The sequence below is a fragment of the Haliotis rufescens genome, unplaced genomic scaffold, assembly GCF_023055435.1.
Source record: "Haliotis rufescens isolate VD_foot unplaced genomic scaffold, xgHalRufe1.0.p SCAF_7, whole genome shotgun sequence".
Classification (NCBI taxonomy): Eukaryota; Metazoa; Mollusca; class Gastropoda; order Lepetellida; family Haliotidae; genus Haliotis; species Haliotis rufescens.
In genome coordinates this window covers 36,485,475-36,507,231 of record NW_025964361.1, presented here as the reverse complement: position 1 = coordinate 36,507,231, position 21,757 = coordinate 36,485,475, and the positions used below count along the sequence as shown (strand labels likewise).

Below are 21,757 nucleotides of genomic sequence, written 5' to 3'. Positions count from 1 at the left end.
GAATTTGTCATATTCGTGTTACATGAGATGATGTTATTAAGTACGGCTCTTATAAAAAATTAAACCCCATACCCAAACGTTTCAGTGTTTAGATTAGCATGCATATTACATGTGCTTAGTGGATTGTCTAGTAAGTACCACTCTGCTTATATCATACAGCTGTGAGGCGATTGTGGCTTATTGTGAGTGTGTGTGAGTGTGTGTGTATGTGTGTGTGTGTGTGTGTGTGTGTGTGTGTGTGTGTGTGTGTGTGTATGTGTGTGTGTGTGTGTAGAGAGAGAGAGAGAGACACACACATATATATATATATATATAGAGAGAGAGAGAGAGAAAGAGAGAGAGAGAGAGAGAGAGAGACACAATATTATATATATACTCACACGCAAAAGAAACGCAAGTGGTTTTAAGCAAATAGGTAACAAACACGGAACCATAAACTGATACGAGTTTTAGCATGTAGTGAAGCCTGATGGCGTTATCAATATTTTTGGTTGCATTTTGGAAGCCCCGAGTAAAAACGCAACATAAAAAAACGAATCGCCCAAACGCACCATTTCAATGAATATGTGGGTATCATGCACCCATTTCTCTCGAAATCGAAAATGAACGAACTGTCACGAACTGTAGTGGGTATAAAACTGTGACCGATTCTTGAACCTACCACTCCTTGGTCAACAATGCCACGCCTAACTCAAATTCAGAGAAACCAGGCTATCGGACGTTTGGAAGCTGGAGAGTCTGCCCAGATGTTGCCCGTCATTTCAACGTTAACATAACCACAATTTACCGTCTCCTGCATCGATACAATGCTACACAGACAACAGATGACCTTCCTCGGAGCGGTCGTCCCAGGGTCACCACACTTCGACAAGATCGGCAGATTACCCGTCAATACCAGCGACATCCGTTCCTAACTGCAAGTGAAAGTGCTCGACAGACCATAGGAACACATAATCGACACATTAGCCGGGACACTGTGATCCGACGTTTCCGTTCCAACAACCTCAGATGTCGCCGACCAGCACGTCGTCCTGTTTTCCAACCACGGCATCGACAAGCACGACTTCAGTGGGCACAGGGTCACAATATGGCATCATCGTGAGTGGAGGCTTGTCATCTTCTCTGATAAAAGTCGCTTTTGTGTCTCCCAGGCAGACGGAAGAGTCAGAATTTGGCGCCGTCGAGGTGATCGTTTCGCTGACAGAAACGTTGTGGAAAGGGATCCATGGGTTAAACCTAGCGCCATGATATGGGCAGGGATTGGACTTAATGCGAGACTTGGATCCATGTGCTTTCTGAGTGTTGGTCAAGGTCGGGGACACGGCGTCACTGCTCAGAGTTATATCGACCAAGTGATCAGACCCCACGTTGTTCCATTTTTTGCACAACATCAACAACACATTTTCCAGCAGGACAACGCTCGTCCCCATGTTGCCAGAGCTACCATGGCCTTTCTGCAACAGCACAACATCCGTGTTCTACTGTGGCCAGCCCTCAGCCCTGATCTGAACCCCATCGAACACTTGTGGGATGAGGTTCAAAGGCGTCTGCACAATGTGCGCCCAGTCCCTACAACTGCCGATGAACTACGCACAGCTGCTCTGGATGTGTGCAGGAGGATCCCTAGGGCCTTCACAAATCGTCTGATCCACTCAATGTACAGGAGATGTGTGGCAGTGATCAATGCTAATGGTGGTCACACCAGCTATTGACTGACATTTTGGGTATTGACCCGAAACTGTGTAAGCCCTTAAGATTTGAAAAAAACCCAATTATGTCATCTGCCTTTTAATCCATTAAACTGTCTTCAGTCAAAGTTTTGTCAATCTAGCCCTATTAGTATTTCTGATCTTTACTGTTGAAAATAAATAACATGTATACTGCATACTCGACTAGCGTTTCTTTTGCATGTGAGTATATATATAAATAAGTCTACTAAAAATTGCTAACGTTAATAAACTGCTGTTGACTTGACCAAAGTTAGAAACATTATCTGAAACAGTCGCCGAAATACTCCATCTATCACCATAGAATACATGTAATCAATTCTTGTTTATTTCATATTTAGCAATCATCACACATGAGCGTTTATTTTATTTTGCCCGGCTTTTGAGAAGCAAGTGACCGCCATGTTGAGCAACATATATGTAATCTAGAAGACATTCGATAGTTATTCAATTTCACGTGTAACAGACATTGTTTTAGAAGCATGCATACTCATGAATATATGAACTGCATGACTCATGACATCAAGACTCTTTAGTACATTTGATGTCTTACATTGAAACGTGCATACGATGTGTGTACAATGCAAAATCATATTCTATATTAAAATTTCAGTAGGCGTTCAGAAAGAAGGCAATCCTTCATATAATGTAATATAATGATAGTTGTAATCCATATACATGATAACACATCTATAAAGAACTATATAGACTAAAATAGTTCATCTCACTTCATTCCCAATAAATATTACCTTAATCTAAAATTTGCCCGACATTTGGTAGTGAAAGATAGTGTATTCATTTGCACACTTCCATATAATCAATACAGGAATGTTATAAAAACATATATATTAACGATTATTTGCAGCGGTCTGTATTCTGGAAACGTGTTAAACATATTGCTACTGATATGATGCTTTGGTTCGATAGAATCTCATTTTGCAGTCATCCTTATAAGTATTACAATATATCGCATATGTACTGATGAATGCTAGACTTTGTTTTCTTTGTTTGTGTAAAACTCTTATAACCGAATGCGTGCTTAGAACAGTGATTTTCTGTTACGTTCGATTTCTCTGCCATTTGTTTGTATTTCATCACCAATTCACATTACAAGGCAAGGGAGTTAATTGACTATAAAAGTCCAGTTTCCACCCTTGCCGAACTAGGCTGGAATTTCGAAGGTTGTATTTTGGACTAACGAGTCTATGTATCGTCCAATCAAAATCGCGAAACGAAATCGACATCCGGTTCGTATAAACTGCCATGCAGATTTCGGTCGCCTGCAGAATTTGCAAAGCATGTCTACCTTCAACTCGGCGTTGACAGAAAATTTCCAAATCTTTTCATGTTTTTAATCAACTTGCTCACGTGATTTGATGCACTTCACGAGGCAAGGCCCGTTTTATTACAATATCGATTATCGATCAGATCCTCTTGACTGCGCGCCGCCATTTTGTTTGAAGGAAATGGAAGTAATATGATAGATGGAATCTGATTGGTCAACATGGGAAAACATAGAAGGGATACAACTCGTAACAGCCAGTGTAGGCGCTACTATCGAGCCACGAAATTCCAGCCCAGTTCGGCAAAGGTAGAAACTGGACTTTTGTAGTTTGTTTACTCCCTGTCCTCGGGACGATGTCAGTAATTCTGCTATGACAAAAAATGTCCTCATCAGCATTCTGGTCGTCAAATAACACTGATGATTATTATTTATTCCAGAGACACTATACACGTACATCATTACACAGGTCACTCCTATTAATCGGTATAACGCGCCGACATGGTGATGTAATTCGCAAAATGAAGGAATGATAAGATAACTTAAGTATAATATGAGTTATGTGAGTGGTATGAATCATATAATTATGAGTTATTCGGTAATATAGGTTGTATGGTTATTTGAATTATACGGTTATATGGTTATATGAGTTAAAAGTTATATGGTTATATGAATTATATGAGATACGAGTTACACGGTTATATGATTTATAGGAGTTATACGCGTTATACGGTTATATGATGTAAATAAATGTCTAGACCTTTCTTATGAATATTGAAAGGGTTTTGTCGCCTTTATTTATACACTAGCGGTGTGCACGGAGCTTGACGTGCTGCAGAAGCTCGGAAATGTATACCACGAGACCGATGGTCGTTCAGTCCGTAAAATCACAATCACTCTGCCAGTGGCAGATGTAAACAAATATATCATTGCGAGATCCAAAGTTATAAAGAGTAATTCGATGAAATATTTGTCAGTGATAATTATATCTATATTGTGTTTGCCATCTTTCAGTATCATAAAGTGCAAACAGGGTCAAAAGTGACGTGAAAAGTAAGTGACGTCTTATCAAATATTATGACGTCATGGCACATATATAGGCCGGTCAGTAGACTTGTATGGACTTTAACAAGACGGCGAATGACCAGTCGGAAAGCTAGATTCTTTTATGTGTCATAATAAACTTACTGATTAAATCATATAGACTGGAGTCATGATGAAAAGAAGTCGGATATATGGACAAGTGTTGGATTCCTTTGGGTCCGTTACGTACGTAGTTGGTTACACATGCATGTAAATATCTTCAACCCAAACACAAAATATACAGTTATATGTACAGAATTAAACGCTATTAAGGTACGAAGTTGTCAATGTATATCAAAGTTAATCGATTTCGAATAACACACACTCCAGCTATCCTCTATCAAGGAACGCTAAACTCGCGCTGAGAAAAGATATTATGCACAGTTGTCTGAACATTCAACAATAGGTTACCCTTGTTCCGTGGTCTACAGGATAGAGCCTCTAATCAGAGAGTGGGCGGCCCATCCCCGGCCGCGTTATACCAAAACAACAGACATTATACAAAGTTACTCTCTGTTACTCTGCTTGGCGTCGGCATTAGGGGACAAATCAAAATACTGGTTGGCTCGGATACAGTATACTGCGTCTTAGATGTGTATGTAAACTCCTGGAGTATATCCGAGGGCTAGCACAATAAAAACGGCATAAGACCGAACTAGTACAAGCACACACACACACGCGCGCGCGCGCGGGCGCACGCATACGCACGCACGCACGCACGCACGCACATACACACGCACACACACATACACACACGCACATATACACACACACGCACACACATACACACACGCACGCACGCACACACACGCACGAACGCACACGCACACACACACACACACACACACACACAAACACACACACACACACACGACGGTAAACATCATTTTTCTTACCCAGAGTTATTATATAGTATTGAAGTACATGTATACAGAGGTAAAATAACATAATAGATCTCGATAAGGCAAACCTTGACGCTGTTTCCAGATATGGTGTTCATGTCGTCTTCATCACCAACCCATCTCTTTCCACACTAACGGCATAGCGAGACACTTACCTTCCAGTAAATCTTATACATATGTATGCGAACGTCAACAGGAACAGCTGTCGTACAGTCAGAGCTACCGCAATCATATAATCAATGCACTTATTTCGAGAAAACACATCAGCAGTATGTATGCACACGTTCAGTCCATCGGAAATAACAAAACGTGAAATATACTGCAATAGAAACTACACCCATGTTGATGGTGGCTACAATGAAGGAAATAAGTAATGGTTATTCGATGGTGATGTATTTCATACGGGTATCCAAGTAGTGTTTTGGACCTCACGTTTGCAGTGTTTCGGTATGTCTTTAGCCTGGTAACTTTGTGACAACGTTTGTAACTGTTTGGTGAAATCCAATTTTCAAGTGTATACTTTCTTTTGCCCGGCAGTTTACCTACTTGCAAGAAGAGTTGATCATTGTTCTGGAATGGGCAAAATTAGACGGTACAAATACCGTACCACAAGTGTTTCTAACTGTTATGCACATATATCGACAAGGAGCTTTACAGCAGATATAACGCAGCGGATGGTCTGTATACTGAAGTGGTTCACAATGCAAATGCATAGGCTTTGCTGATTGAAGAGCAAACGCATTTAACACTACACAATGATAGTCGGGACAAATGAACTGAATCAGAGGGATGACTTGTTACCTGAGAACTAATGGATGCTAATCAGGGCATTCCTAGTCAAATCTGTTCTCTGTAGATGAATATTGCACATATAGAGTGTTTCATTGGTGAAATTGCAAGTAGTTAAGCAGTTGTGATTACTCTCTATAATGCTTTCAGATATCGGTTTTCAACTAGTCAATAATCCTGTGATAAGCGGCAGACTATTAGCGTTTACAAGATACCCTGACAATAATTATACTTATACCTTCACGTTATGTACGATGCACGCGTGCATTCGATCGTGTTGCTGTTATGTGGAGCCTTGTTACTGAAACAGAGCTTAACCAGAATCTACTGTTTTTGAAGTGATTAAATTGTGTGACAACCATACTGTTTTGAACGTTCGACTACGTTATCTGGCGCTACATCTATTTGAGAAACGAACGTGGAATGTACAACTGAAAAATATGGACACCAAAAGTTATCCTGTTTTACCCACTAAAAAGTGTTTGATAGAATAGTAGTTTGCATGTTTTGACGTCGTGACCGAACACATATACTGTCTCTCTGCCTGTAACAAAACAATAGCATGAAGATGACTTAACATCACGACAATATAAGAAATACTTGAGAATGGACAACTGCGATACTCAGTCACCATCCAGATGACATTATATCACCACTGTATAAGAACGGCTTGTGAATAAACAACTGCCGCTTCCAATAAGCATCAAGATGACTACATCACTACCATATAATAAAGACTTGTGAATAAACAACTGCCATCTTCAGAAAGCATCAAGATGACTTACATCAACACTGTATAAGAAAGACTTGTGAATATACAACTGCCATCCTCAATGAGCATCAAGATGACTACATCAACACTATATAAGAAAGACTTGTGAATAAACATCTGCCATCTTCAGTAAGCATCAAAATGACTTATCATCACGACAATATTCCAAAGACGTGGAAAAGAAAAAAACTGATCATACAAAAAGCTATCTTCTATAAGCATCAATGTGAGCTTATAAAACCACGATAATATCTTATAAGACACTTGTGAATGAGCAACTACTCATATATTTAAGAGTCATCCGTCAATGATGATCACGACAGGATGACAAAAGCTTGTGAATGATCAACCACCCTCTGCTCTCATTCGACAAGATGCTTTGTTCAAATCACACGGATGCGTGGGTGATCGAGAGAGGAGACCTGCACTATATTGCCAGACACGAAGTCGAGGGTAATTGCGATCGGAAATTGACAGCAGTCACTTCCTGCCTCGTAACGGATAGCAACAGGACAGGGGAAGCTTGTGGTCCAAATGAATGTTTTCAACGACAATTTTTACAATTAACAAGCCAACATTTCCTTTGTCTTTGCGGTTGTAATGGCTCACTGATTTCAGAGCGGCTATGATTGTATCGTAAACTCGTGGATCAGACACACATGTTTATTTCACTGAGCAGCTGATGCTGACAGCAAGCTGTTACGCTGCATGTGATGACTTCGATACTAGTAATGGTTGCAGAAATTGCAGTTAAAACGTATACGAATGTAATTTATATGCACATACATATATTCTATGGATACATAATAACTAATCGATACTCCCTTTCCGACTTGTAACTTGTAATGCACTGATATCGTGATGTCGATGTACCCAATATAATGGCAGTGACTGTAGTCTTCTACTTGAAATTCGGTTATCAATACTCCTGTTAATAACGGTTGTTACATTATGAAAAGTAATGCTTATGAAACATTTGCTTGTGAATGAGGTATCAAAACAACTCAATTACATCCAGGCAAGTGAAGCTTAATTTCCATTATTATCATGCCTCAAAATGAGATTGGCCAACCAGAGAGCAGAACTACAAACCCCCATATAAGCCCGTATACCGTCAATAACTTGTTACTGACCATATATGAAACTGTATACCGTCAGTAACAGCCATCTTGGATTTTCCAATACCCACCTCCCATACCTCACATAAACATTCTGGTACAGGCTTTCGTTATTCTACACCGTTTTGTGTTTAATATCATCAATTATGATGTGCTAAGACATTTATCTTTAAGAAAACCACGTTCATGACTTTATTTATAAAAAAAGATATGCAGATATTATTTTGAACGAAGGCTACTGGTGAATTTTGTTTTCATTATCATAAATACATTATAATAATATCATTTGTTCTGAAGGCTCAAATTCGCATTTTTGTTTACGAACAATGCCTTACCTTTTAGAATAAATAAATATTTTGTAAACATACCTTACAGGGCTACGTGGTAGTTTACTGCATTATAGTGGCATTAATAGTAGAATAGTAGTAGTAGTAGTAGTAGTAGTAGTAGTAGTAGTAGTAGTAGTAGTAGTAGTAGTAGTTGTTCTAATAGCAGTAGTAGTAGTAGTAGTAGTAGTAGCTGTTGTTGTTTCTGTCGTTGTGTGGTGTTAACGCTGCATTCAGATATATCCATGACATTCATGCCTGTACATAATCTACTCTGAACCAGACATTCGAGTGATTGATATTATGTGCAAGATGTGCAAGGACCAACGCCTTCGGGGTATGTTAACACACAATCAACAAATTCATCGAGCACGACCATCCGATCCATTAAGTCGATTGGAGCCTACCCTAAGCCGTAGTACCAGCAGCAGCAGCAGCAGTAATAGTAGTAGTAGTAGTAGTAGTAGTAGTAGTAGTAGTAGTAGTGGATCAAAATCGCGATTTGGATTTTACTACACAATAGTACTAGTGGCTGTAGTAGTAGTAGTTGGTTGGTTGGTTGCTTGGTTGTTTAACGCCGCACTCAGCAATATTCCAGCTTTATGACGGCGGTCTGGACCAGACAATCCAGTGATTAATATCATGAGCCTCGATCCACGCAATTGGGATCGATGACATGCATCAACCAAGTCAGCGAGCCTGACCGCCCGATCCCGTTAGTCGCCTCTTACGACAAGCATAGTCACCCTTTACGGCAGGCATGGGTTGCTGAAGACCTATTCTACCCCAGAATCTTCACGGGTCAGTAGTAGTAGTAGTAGTAGTAGTAGTAGTATTTGTAGTATGTTACATTGCCAAACATAATCAAGTTCTCGTCGCCATTAATATCATGAAAGATTAATAATTGGAAAGATCTGAATCGACTTGAACACCTGTCTCAGCATCTGCTCTATGTTGCCTTAGGCTCTATATACCAGTTTGTCAGCTCAATGTCATGCCTGTCAACGAATCGTCTATTAATTTTACGTCAAAGTGTGTATCTCGACACCATCCAAAAGTCGCCTGCGACACACGTAATTTTTAAATTGTTCTATACCTTTGAAATTCCTGAGGATTGATACATCCCCAAACATAATCAAGTTCTCGTCAATAATAATATTATGAAAGATTAGTAATTGGAAAGATTGGTTATTGGTGCGCACCGAGGCGGATTTACACGTGCTGCTAAATGTGATTTTGAGAAAAAGAAGTTCTTGAATACAAAACATGGCCGACAGGTTTCCAGTTAGATGGAAATGAACCGATTTGAGGATTTATCGAATTCTTTTTTGCTCTTGTTTTGTTTTGTAAGATGTCGAGAGCTGAATGTTTTTTTAACGTTTCATTCCCTTTATGCGATCACCTTGTGCCATCACTGATTTTCAATGATCCATTCCAATAATGTTCAACACAACTTGCCTTTTACGCTCACGGGCATCTGTTTCAGCAGATAATCGAGACTGATTCTTCTCAAGCGTCGACGTGTTATACATATTTCATTATATTATAAGTATTTATGGACATATTCAAGGTAGGCCTTCTGCAGCCCAATCTCTCCCTCATTGTTTCTTCTTCTTTTAGGGGGCGGTCGGGTAGCCTGGTGATTAAAGCGTTCGCTCATCACGCCGAAGACCCGGTTTCGATTCCCGACATAGGTACTATGTGAAGATCATTTCTGGTGTCCCCCGACGTGATATTGCTGGAATATTGCTAAAAGCGGTGTAAAACCATACTCAATCACTTCTTCTCGTTTGTTTGTGTTGTTTAACGCCGCACTGTAATATTCCACCTGTAAATAATCAGGTCCAGGCAATCCAGGTATTGACATATGAGCAACGGTACACACTGTTGGGGTACGATGACGCATGATCAACCAAGCCACTCAGCTTGACCACTCCATCCATTAGGTCGTCTCGTATGGCCAACATACATTGCTGGGTAATTATACTCCAACCCGGATCCCCACTGTCCCCCTAACTCATGCAATGACATCACTGTTTAAAGTCTGATAAATGTTAATGATAGGACATATGAGTGAGTGAGTAATTTCAGGCAACTTTCAACAATACCCCAACTATATCAATATGGGGAACACCGGGTTGCCTTTCATACATTGTACATTGTGGAATGGATCTCTGGTGGAATGCATGGTCTGGAAACACACTCCGACCGAATGTTTTTTGCGTTGAGCCACGTGTTGCGTCAAGAACAACTCATGAAACGTGATTTTTTAAGCCCCACTCATCCCCATTCCAGCACCGTCAAAGGGAAGACGCCAAGAAAGGGCTCCACACGTCGTACCCATATGTTGAATCGAACTCGAGTCTTCCGTGCGACGAGTGAACATTTTAACCACTAGGTTACCACACCGCCAATCGTGTAAGTGAGCGTGAAGAGAAAGATGTTTATGTGGATATAAAGTAAACACTAACCAAATAAAGCTACAAAACCCTTTCCATAATCATATGAATTCAAAGACTAACCACATATCCAATATCAGCTAATATATGACATACCAGTATAATGAATATTCTGATCTGATCTTTCACCATTAACCTTAAGTCACGTTTACTGAGTGTGAGAGAGTAAAGCGATGTTACCAACCTCTGAAATCAACCTGAAATGCATGTACTTTAAGGCTATGTACAGCACGCAAGAAGACAGACATTGGGCAATTACACATGTAGACAGTCTCTCTGGACAAATTGTCAATATCGGTGGCTTAATGTATAGGAGTTCTCCGTTGACCGAATCAGGACTGCGAAAACGTTGTATGTCTCCACTCACTCGCATCACTTGTATGAAGGTAGGCACGGATGACCCAGTAGTCTAAAGAGCCGTTATTCGTTTGGCTGGATTACATCCCTTAGCCTTACCAGGATCAGCTGATGATTGGTTGTCATCCCAGTTAAAGATTCCAGGTCTGTCACCACTATTCTTGTTGATTTTTGTTTGTTTCTTTACCGCCACAGTCAGCCATATTTCAGCTATATGAGGAGTCATATATGTAAATAATCGAGTCTGGACAAGATAATCCAGTGGATGACATCATGGGTATATATCATCTTTACAATTGGGATACAACCCATGGATCAACCAAGTCACCAAACCTGACCACTCGATCTCGTTAGTCGCCTCTTACGGCAAGCATGGGTTGCTGAAGATCAATACTAGTAGTAGTAGTAGTAGCAGTGGATCAAAATCGCGATTTGGTTTTTAGTACATAATAGTGACAGTAGTAGTGGCAGTAGTAGTAGTAGTAGCTGTAGTAGTAGTAGTAGTAGTAGTAGTAGTAGTAGTAGTAGTAGTAGAAGCAGCACTCTAATAAAACATATTACTCTAAAGATCAAAATTCATCCGATGTTAAAAATGTATTTTTATCTCTAGGTGAATTATTTCATATACATAACAGACACTTGACTTTATCATTAGGAACTTGATGATCAGATACCTTGTCTTTGAGATGTAAATTGTAGTTATTTTAATAACTTCTAACCGCCTTTACCTTTTGGTGGGTCTCAGGATATGAATACCAATACATAGTACAGACCCTGATTATAGTTAATGCTTGTGCCCTCAAATATCACAGAGAGATCCTGGGCCCATTTCAAAAGGAGATCCTAACGCCGTGACTACCGCGGCAGCTATACGTCATCATAGGCTTACGATAGCCGTAGCACTAAGTTCGCGTTGTGAAGCAGGCCACAGTTGTTATCTCAAAGTATATTTGAGATTTCTGAGTTTAATGAAATTTGGCCAAGGAGTGAGTGAGTGAGTGAGTGAGTGAGTGAGTTGGATTTAACGCCGCTTTTAACAGTATTCCAGTTATATCACGGCGTGTCAGCTTAATGTGGGAGGAAAGCCCGAAGTGATGCAGGCCTCAGACGTTTACCACTTCGATGAAACCCACGAGCACGGGTATGGTGCTGACAAACCTAGAAACATAATCGGGGCGAACCGGGATTCGAACCCACAATCATAGGTTTCTGGCGTGCCCAAGGGACGCATCTCTGCACAGCGAATCACGACTGGGCCACCCGTGCCCCCTGGCCAAGGAACAGAAAACGTCAAGAAAACACGCAGTAGAATATTCGTATGAAGCGGAGTTAATACAAATTCCTGTCTTTTGAAACGTATTGAATTTGATTAATTTTATTAAATGTAATGTCCAATTTTATCCATTAAAAAAAGCCATCGCCAGCAATGAGCGTTCGATGGTTAAGTTATTTCCCATGTCCTTGCAACTGTTGTTTATCAAGGCTGTATCTCAACATCAGTACTCACCACCACACTCGACTTTCCTGGGGGTTGCGTCACCACGTCCTGACTCCCTGGTGACGTAGGTACGCCCGGGGACCCGTCCGCTTCCTCTAGACCACGTGACACATCCTTTCCGGTTCCACCGGATCTGGTCCGAGTGACCTGTGACCTTTTTATGGTTCCTCTCTTCGGGCGGACTAATGTCCCTTTGCGCGTTAACATCGACATGACGACGTGGCATAACACTGGCAATGTGAATACAAAAGGCTAAGACCTTTATTCCGATGGCAGGGACTCTGAAAGGAAAATGACAATGCCTTAAAGAGAGCCAACGAGACGTACTAAATAGCTGGAAGAGTGAAAATAACACGTGGGCTAAATACGTCACAATGGAATTATCTTTCTGTCAGCAGTACAACATTTAGATTCCTAACAAAGGAAACTTTAGTTGAATGTTGACAAATATAGCACAGAAAGTTAATGGGCGTTTTCCGCATTAATATACTGTTATCCAATCTAACAACATTCCAAGCAGACATCAGGTTAAACGTGGTTGTTAAAGAGTCGTTAAATTCAGAAAATGTGGTTTATCTAAAGATACAAGGTTTGAAAGAAGACTGGCTCTATTTCAATTTCCCAGGAAGCCAATATCTGTACGAGTAGTACACTAATCCCAAACTGTTTGCCATTCTTATCAACAATCACATGCGTAGGTAATTAGTTTAAAGAAGCTCTCAACTCAGATCCGAACACAGGAGGTCTATGAAGATAGCACCGGGACAAAATAGATAATAGAATTTATCAATTTACAAACATTAGTATGGACGCCAACTCAATTCAGTCACAGCATGGCTTTGAATACAAGGACCCGTAATGCTGGGATTAGGTTAGACATCGATTTCCCTTTGCATATGGACCGTCCAATGCTATGGATCCTGTGGTCGTGGCACAGTGTCACGCGGAAATTGGGACAACATTGGCAGAGTAGACCATTTGTGTCCTGTATTGTCATTGCATATCACAATACGTGACCTTTTTCTGACAATAACAGCTGTGACACATGTAGAAATGGATCCATGTCTAATTTCCCTGCTATGGACGAAAGGTGTAAACACAGATTAATAATGTGTATGTATGGCTGCGATATGGTAACGGAAATTGACTGCTGCTCACAAAACATGCATTAATATTTCTAGACAAGAGAGACTTTGTAATGGTTAAACCTGGTTTTGTAGAAGACGTGTATCTATCATTGTATGCTTGTTTCTATGACTTATGTCACCTTGCGTGATTTGTATTTTGCATTCACATTCAGTCTATTGATGTCCATTGACTATACTGATATGATAGGAAATTTGGCAATGTGTATTGTACGAGGCCATGCAAATTAGGAAAGGTATTTTGTTTTACATTATTGGCATCTATGCATAAGACGACATTATACTTGCTATACCAAGCGTCCGCCCGGAGAGCGGAAGGTCCGGGGTTCGATCCCCGGCCGCGTCATACCAAAATACGCTAAAAGATGGTACTTGTTGTTACCCTGTCTGGCGCTCGGCATTAAGGGGCTAAAACAAGGACTGGTCGGCTCGGAGTCAGTATACTGTGTCCGAGTGGGGTATTCATGTTAAACTGCGGCATGGTATCCCAGTGGGCTAGCACTATAAATCGGCATCAGTCCGGACTAGTACAAGCAGCCACACACACACACATACACGTGCATGCACGTCGCTATATAAGTGCAATAATCTTGGACGCGACGTTAAACCCAATTTCACCTCACCTCACCTCACCTCACCTCACCTCACCTCACCTCACCTATACCATGTGCCGATTGCCTACGTCTGTGATGACTGAACATATGGACATTGATGAAACCTTGACTTCGATAGAATATCGTAATGATGGCTATCCCAGACGTGCAGACAATAGTTTATTTTTGTTTCCCTTCTGTAGGGCATATACCTTTCATATGTTACATGTGTACATACACTCACTGGACAGAACCTTCATTAGAGGAATTATGAGAGAAAAGGATTTCAAAAACCTTTTATTAAAAAAGGCAACACGTCAATAACAATGTTTGAGGTGGTACCACAAATGAGGTGGTATATGACGTACGGATTTTCCATGTCGCGTCTTCCATGTTACTTTTGTTTTTGTTAAGTGAGTGAGTAAGTGAGTTTGGTAAAACGCCGCTTTAACAGTATTCCAGTTATATCACGGCGTGTGAGCTTAATGTGGGAGGAAAGCCCGAAGTGATGCAGGTCTCAAACGTTTACCACTTTGGTGAAACCCACGAGCACAAGTATGGTGCTGACAAACCTAGAAACATAATCGGGGCGAACCGGGATTCGAACCCACAATCATAGGTTTCTGGCGTGCCCAAGGGACGCAACTCTGCACAGCTAATCGCGGCGCCTTAGACGACTGGGCCACCCGTGCCTCGTTTTAGTTAAAAATTTGAACATAGTACGTAAGTTGAATGTCCACCTTTGAGTCACACTTCACAAGAGCCACCCATATAAATAATCTCAACGCTGTACAGTAAAAAGATCATCGTATAAATAAAATCATTCTTTACACACATGAGCTGGACATAAAAGATACCAGCAGACCGCTTCATATATTTCATAAAGATTCAGAGTGACACAAAAAATCTGTGATACATGATTAATCAACTTCAACCTCCAGTAGTCAAGGTTCTATTCATGTCGAGCAACATGTCAGCAGTTTCAGTCTCTCGTGTCTACATTTCACAACGTTTTAGGTACAATAGAGCATGGTCTTGCGAATGATTCAAAAAGCGTCATACCAGTCTTGCTCAAAGGTTGTGTGATCAGGGTCACAACAATCAAGAGTCTTAGTAAAGCTGTCCAAAGGTTTTATGGTAGACACGTGGATGACATATCAGTGACAAATGTGAAGTCCGATGTCATTCCCAATTGTTTTAGACTTACACATTCCCTTGCTATTTTCAGGTGAACACTTAACTTGTCTTTGCATGTGTTTGTGACGAGGCAGGATACGCTCACCTTTTCGAGAACACCTGGTATCATCACTGTGTGATAGTGATTCGTAAACACATGCTGATGATATAGTCGGAATCGTACAATGGATTCTACTATTTCTTATAATAACGGGAAGTGTTTTATCTCTTTTATTCATATTAAAACAAATGTCTTCCCTTTTACCCATAAACGTTAATATCTATTCAAAGGGAGTATTTTATACAAGCCGACTTTAAGTATGGGTAATCATGCATCAACACCAACCATCTACGTTGCATCGTTCCGTGTGGATGCCACTGTACACAAGTGACCACTGTCCACTAATTGTAAGTGACCTTTCCGTTGTCCAGCGTTACAATTAATACCTTTACGTACCAAAGAATCAGAAAGTAAACCGAACATTTCACCATATGTATTTCTGAAATTTATGACATTGAAAGAGTAATTTACTCATGACCTCATTACGAACCTAATCAATAGTGTAGATGCGCTCGTTCAATAAATAACACATTTTGCATCTTAACTGACCTCATTATCTACAAGACACATTATTTTACAGACACTTGATCACAAGTTTCTCGGGCAGCGCTCATTCGTCTATCTGTGTGTAAGGACAGACTGACAGGTAATCGATAGTATTGATCATTAGGCTACATGTTGGAGGTATACTATTTCTCCCATCACCATGCCAGGTACAGCATATATTTTATGACGTCGGTAAAAGGTTGAGCGTCATTTAAATTACAGTCAGATCATGTCGTAGGGCATATAAGTATTGATTCGTTTACCGTCCATGTGTTGTATCTATTTTGTCGTATACCCCAAGTGGAATCTGTTTCGGATAAGCGAGACTATAGGACTCTGGTCTTTACGTTTTATATTTACAAGAGTGGTGTGATTTATATGGAGATCGGTTAGTTGGTAGCGTTGAGATTATCTGTGGGTTGGTTGAAATGTGATATGTAATCGATGTCAACGAATGTAAAATTAATGCGGGCCTTTCAGTAAGCACATTCACCCACATAGTAATGTTATATTAAATACTGTTTTTTGTGAAAACATAATTCCTGTAACAATATAATCGTTGAATACGGAAATGATAGTTATTTGTATATAGTGTCATTGGTGTGTCATAAGGAAATTTGAGGACAAGAGAATGGCAACATCCTGAAATGTATATGATGGTAATATTTAACCTCAATCTAACCTCAATCTAACCTCAATCTAACCTTAATCTAACCTCAAGTATTATGACTAATACATATATATTTCGAATATAATTATTCAATTTCTAGTGAATAGATATTTGGCATATTTATTCTACTATTGCACGTTCTTGTGTTTGACTCCATTCTGACCACATTTCTCATCGAAACATATTATATTGAAAATGATATATTATGAATGTTTAAATAGTTATGTCTATGTGAACACGTAGCACTATCCATGAAACAAATATTACCTACCTGGCTCCCAGCCGTGACTAGTCCGTAATTCGTCCCTCCTTCATCGGTGACATTGTCGAATCAATGAAACACCTAGTGATGCAACTGAGTGCTGGGTGAGATTGGCATCCTCCGACCCGGCTAGTCGTAATTATTGCCATTGCAGGATGAATGCATGTGCACGCCATGCACAACCGCTTCCAGAGTCAGTCAGTCAGCTGATGCTAGAATTCCCATTCCCATTGCCAAACAGCTGGCCAGGAATATACCAGTAGATAAATAGCGTCAATGCAATATGTTATCTGGTTGATTGTGTTGGGGTACCATCTCAATTGCTTCAAATGGCTTTAAAACGTTTCTTTCCAGTGGCTAGGAAACAATCAAGACATTTCAAAGCTAATTTAGCTGAAATCAAAGTTCTCCATTAATCGTGAACGAGTCTATCTTGATGACAGTGGCCTCCCTTTGTGTGTGTGACAGAGATGATTTGATGGAGGGCCTAAGGGGATCTATTCAGGCTGTCAAGTACCTGGGCGCGACACGGGTTGATACACTGAAACTGTTAAGAGTGTGAAGACTGTTATTGGACAATTCCCTCAGCTGTTGTGACTGTGGCGCTGATCACCGCCACGACCTAGCACCATTTCCCTTTTGTCAGCCCCGGTGTATTACTGTATGGAATAAAGAGGCGTATTAGGCTAGGCCGGATCCTATATTGATAATCAAAGATTAGCATCGCTGAACTCGTCGACAGTTCCGTATCCATCACGACTGTGAATAGCATTCATTACCGTATGGTTGTCCACCTTTGTCAGTTATGATGCTGATAGATACTTAAATGATGTATCCAATGATATACATGTACTTAATAACAATGATATGTATGATGACATCAGATAAAATATACTGCATTGTCCAAAGGAAAATGGTTCTTGCAACATACGAATCTTAGCAACGAAATAAACAAAAACATGATTAATACAATACAAAGAGCATTTATATCACAGAGTATTTAATAACATTTTACCGAGGATGCGTCTCTTAATTAAAACAGCAATATGTTACAATCTGTATCTGATGATACAAATCAATCTTGATATATATTGACAGATAATTTGTGATGATTCAGAAATTGTATTTGTGAAACGTTGTAATTAGATTGGCGACCAGAACCACTGTGCACTGTGTTTGTTGAATATATGAATTTTTTCATTCGAAACTTACACAGCATATTGTTTTCCAATAATAATAAGGAATTATCTTTACATTGTGCGTTTGTCATTCTCCGATATTCCATTGTGTCACAGCAGTGGGACGTCTAAACAGATACGGGTACTGGCTTTAGTTTTTTACGTTTCGCGGATATCCCCATGTATGTCCCAACCCTGCTTACTTCGGCGCGGTGAAGAATGTACATTTAACCTACCTTTGTTTAAGATCCAACCACTTTTCGTTGACATTCAAGGACACAATGTCTTCATGATATATTTCCAGAACAGTTTCCAGTTTTTAATACATTATTTGTCAATGTAACGTGATGCTACCTCCGATCTCTATCAGCAACAAAAGCCATCTTCTCCGGAACAGAGTTCTCCAGATAATGATGTTAAATATACGTCCTACATCTACATTATACATGTGGTAAACACTTTGCGGGGTAAATGGCAAATGTAACTTATTAATACTCATTGAATAAATATTTTAAAATTCAATATAGGTAAACGTAGTATGTAACAGTCCTGTACGACTTCATGTGGTAGATCTATGTGTGGGAGGTTGGGTCCTGGCAGCAGGAATAACATAAAGGATGTTGTTCAAATATTAACATACAAGAAAGGGGACCTATAACTGAAATGGTTGCCTCGTGGATGGCAGATGCATCTGGGGAGTACTGGCTCATCTCCCCATATACTATACCCTCAAATAGTTACGACGACATTGCTGATATTTCTTGTATTGAATTATTCAAAACTGATATTCGTGTCAGATCTAGAATGTATACGCAGCCATTTCGCGAACGGAGAAATGCCTAAATAATCAGTCAAAATCTGAATTAGAAATGATCCGAAGAAGCAACGATACTTTTGAACATGCGATATCGTGTCCTCTGAGGTCTATTGTGTTGGGTATATATTTCATTGAGATGATAGCAATTTCTACAATGATAGCAATGGTCTAATCACGCCTAGATGTTAGACAGCAATCATTTTGAGTCAGCGAAACTGGATGTTCAACCTGTTGGCAACTGATGACGTCATCACAAACATCACGCGTACAGTGGCTGTTCGACGACATACAATTGCATGAAGACACTATCACTGAGGCTATTACGTGTTTCATTCGGAGTCCACACACTTAGAACCTTGAAACCGTTATTCAGAAACCGTTGGAAAATGATTTTTCCAATCCTTACCCGCCACCTGAAACCATTACTCAGTATGGACGAGTTTTATTGAAAGTCATGATTATTTAAAATGGGTCTTTGAAAACCAGGAAGCTATTCCACATATGCCACCATGGTGTGACCACTGTCGTGAGATCAAAGAGACCCCGATAGTCACAATATAGCTCTACGATCATGTTGTCGACGAGGGCCAATGATCTTCTAGTAAGGGCTTTACAAAATCGGATCCGAGTGCTATGTGCTACAATGCCACTATACTTGACTGACAGGTCTTCCGGAGTGTACGTAAGCTCAGCCCTGTGGACACTCTGGGGATCTCATTCCACAAAGTGACCATAGCGCTACCACCGCCGTCGACTGTACACTTCTTTACGATGGGGTTAGTCGCAGCTCTATGATCAGTTTGTGGCATATCCCCTTACGACTGTAAATATTTCTGTGAGTGAGGAATGTGGTTTTTAAGCCGTTTCTGTCATAGCAGGTGTCAACTGAATATCTAAGAGAACGACGTACTGTGAAAATACAAGGGAACAACGTTCGAATCATACAAGAGGATGAAGGTCGTTGATACTTTTTTTTCAATCCATGGGTACCTGTGGTGGGGTGAGGTGAGGTGAGGTGAAATGGGGTTTAACGTTGCGTCCAAGATTATTGCACTTATATAGCGACGTGCATGTACGTATGTGTGTTTGTGTGGCTGCTTGTACTAGTCCGGACTGATGCCGATTTATAGTGCTAGCACACTGAGATACCATGCCGCAGTTTAACATGAATACCCCACTCGGACACAGTATACTGACTCCGAGCCAACCAGTCCTTGTCTCAGCCCCTTAATGCCGAGCGCCAGACAGGGTAACAACAAGTACCATCTTTTAACGTATTTTGGTATGACGCGGTCGGGGATCGAACCCCGGACCTTGCGCTCTCCGGGCGGACGCTCTACCACTAGACCACGGAGGCGGTCCGGGTACCTGTGGTGCTGGCAAACCAGTATCATAATCTGGACGACGGGTGGATTCGAACCAATGAACATATGATACTGAGACAACTGAGAGACGGAATATTTCATATTATGCAATTGATATGGCCTCACAAAGAATTCTATTGATTCAGAGAAAGGCAGTTGTACAAAATAGCGTAAGGCTTCAACCCTAAAAAAATAAGTGAAACGCCAAAGTCGGGCATTTTAGCCATCACTTTTGTTTAGAGATTTTCATGTGAAGAATTGTCTTTGCATGCGTGTGTGAAGGTTGCCACCGGTGGGGCAGGATAATCGTCTTTCCGCGAACACGCTGTACCATCACTATTTGATAGTGAGTGAGTGAGTGAGTATGGTTTTACGCCACTTTTAGCAATATTCCAGCAATATCAAGGCGGGGGACACCAGAAATGGGCTTCACCCTTGTCGGGAATCGAACCTGGGTCTTCGGCGTGACGAGCGAACGCTTTAACCACCTGGCTACCCGACCGCCCCTGAGAGTGATTCATAGACATCTGTGTATGATGTAGTCGGACACGTACAGTGGACTCTTTTATTACAGATTCCTTATGATCCTTGTTTTTTTGGTGTGTTTTGGGGGGTTGGGGGGGGGGGGGGGGGGGGTTGTTCTTATGTAAACGTGGGGCACGGGTGCTCCAGTCGTCTAAGGCGCCGCAATTCGCTGTGCAGAGTTGCGTCCCTTAGGCACGCCAGAAACCTATGATTGTGGGTTCGAATCCCGGTTCGCCCGGTTCGCCCCGATTATGTTTCTAGGTTTGTCAGCACCATACCCGTGTTCGTTGGTTTCACCGAAGTGGTAAACGTCTAAGACCTGCATCTCTTGGGGCTTTCCTCCCACATTAAGTTGACACGCCGTGATATGACTGGAATACTGTTAAAAGCGGCGTTAAACCCAACTCAATCACACTCTTATGTAAACGATAAAGTTGAAAGATAACCACAACGTCGTCTATTGTAAATCTTTTGAGAGTCAGATCATTTGATAACTGATGAAATGCTTGGCTGTTTATGGATTGCTCAATGTCACCATTATAATTACAAAAATATTCGTGAGCGTCAAGTATTTATGTTCTAAAAGTCTCTCTTCAGTTTAAATATGACATACAACAGATAATAACCTGAGGACATATATAAAGCGGGGTTTTGAATTTTCAAATAAACAAAATCCAAATTTGTATATAGTGGTGTATTATTTGATGATGTTCGTATTCAGTAGGGATATTTAGAGAATACGTATACGTTTCAAGGAATAACGGATTATCTGTTCTCACTGAATTTTTTAAGACATTGTATGACCATTATTTCACAAGGGAAAAGAAAATCCGTAATACCGAGTTGCGAATAGGTTATTTTCTATATTGCATAACATTTTTTTTCGGAATCGTAGAAACATAATGTCATGTGTCAGTCAGTCATTTCAGACAATTTATAATTCTGACGTCAGATAAACCTCTATGACGTCATGAACAACTAATGACATCATCATTTATTTACGAAAATGTTTTCATATCAGGTAACATTATTAAGAGCCTTTTCACACACAGTGAAAACATTACAACAATTCACGTGGGGCATCAATTATTATGCTCAGTTGGAATT

The 21,757-nt window shown here is 40.5% G+C and overlaps 1 protein-coding gene across 2 annotated transcripts in view; it reads right to left on the bottom strand.

The window, feature by feature from the left end:
* Window positions 1-17,389, bottom strand: part of LOC124112953 (transmembrane protein 272-like) — a 28,783-nt gene extending 11,394 nt beyond the window's left edge. The window contains exons 1-2 of one of the 2 annotated variants that reach the window (XM_046473165.2): window positions 16,776-17,389; window positions 12,323-12,594 (exon numbers count right to left, since the gene is read on the bottom strand). In XM_046473165.2, coding sequence (XP_046329121.1) covers window positions 12,323-12,526 — 204 coding nt within the window. In that variant the 5' untranslated portion in view covers window positions 12,527-12,594; window positions 16,776-17,389. Of the gene's footprint in view, window positions 1-5,062; window positions 5,252-12,322; window positions 12,595-16,775 lie in introns of those variants that run through there. The other variant, XM_046473166.2, reaches the window with a different exon arrangement.
* Window positions 17,390-21,757: the final 4,368 nt, after the last annotated feature.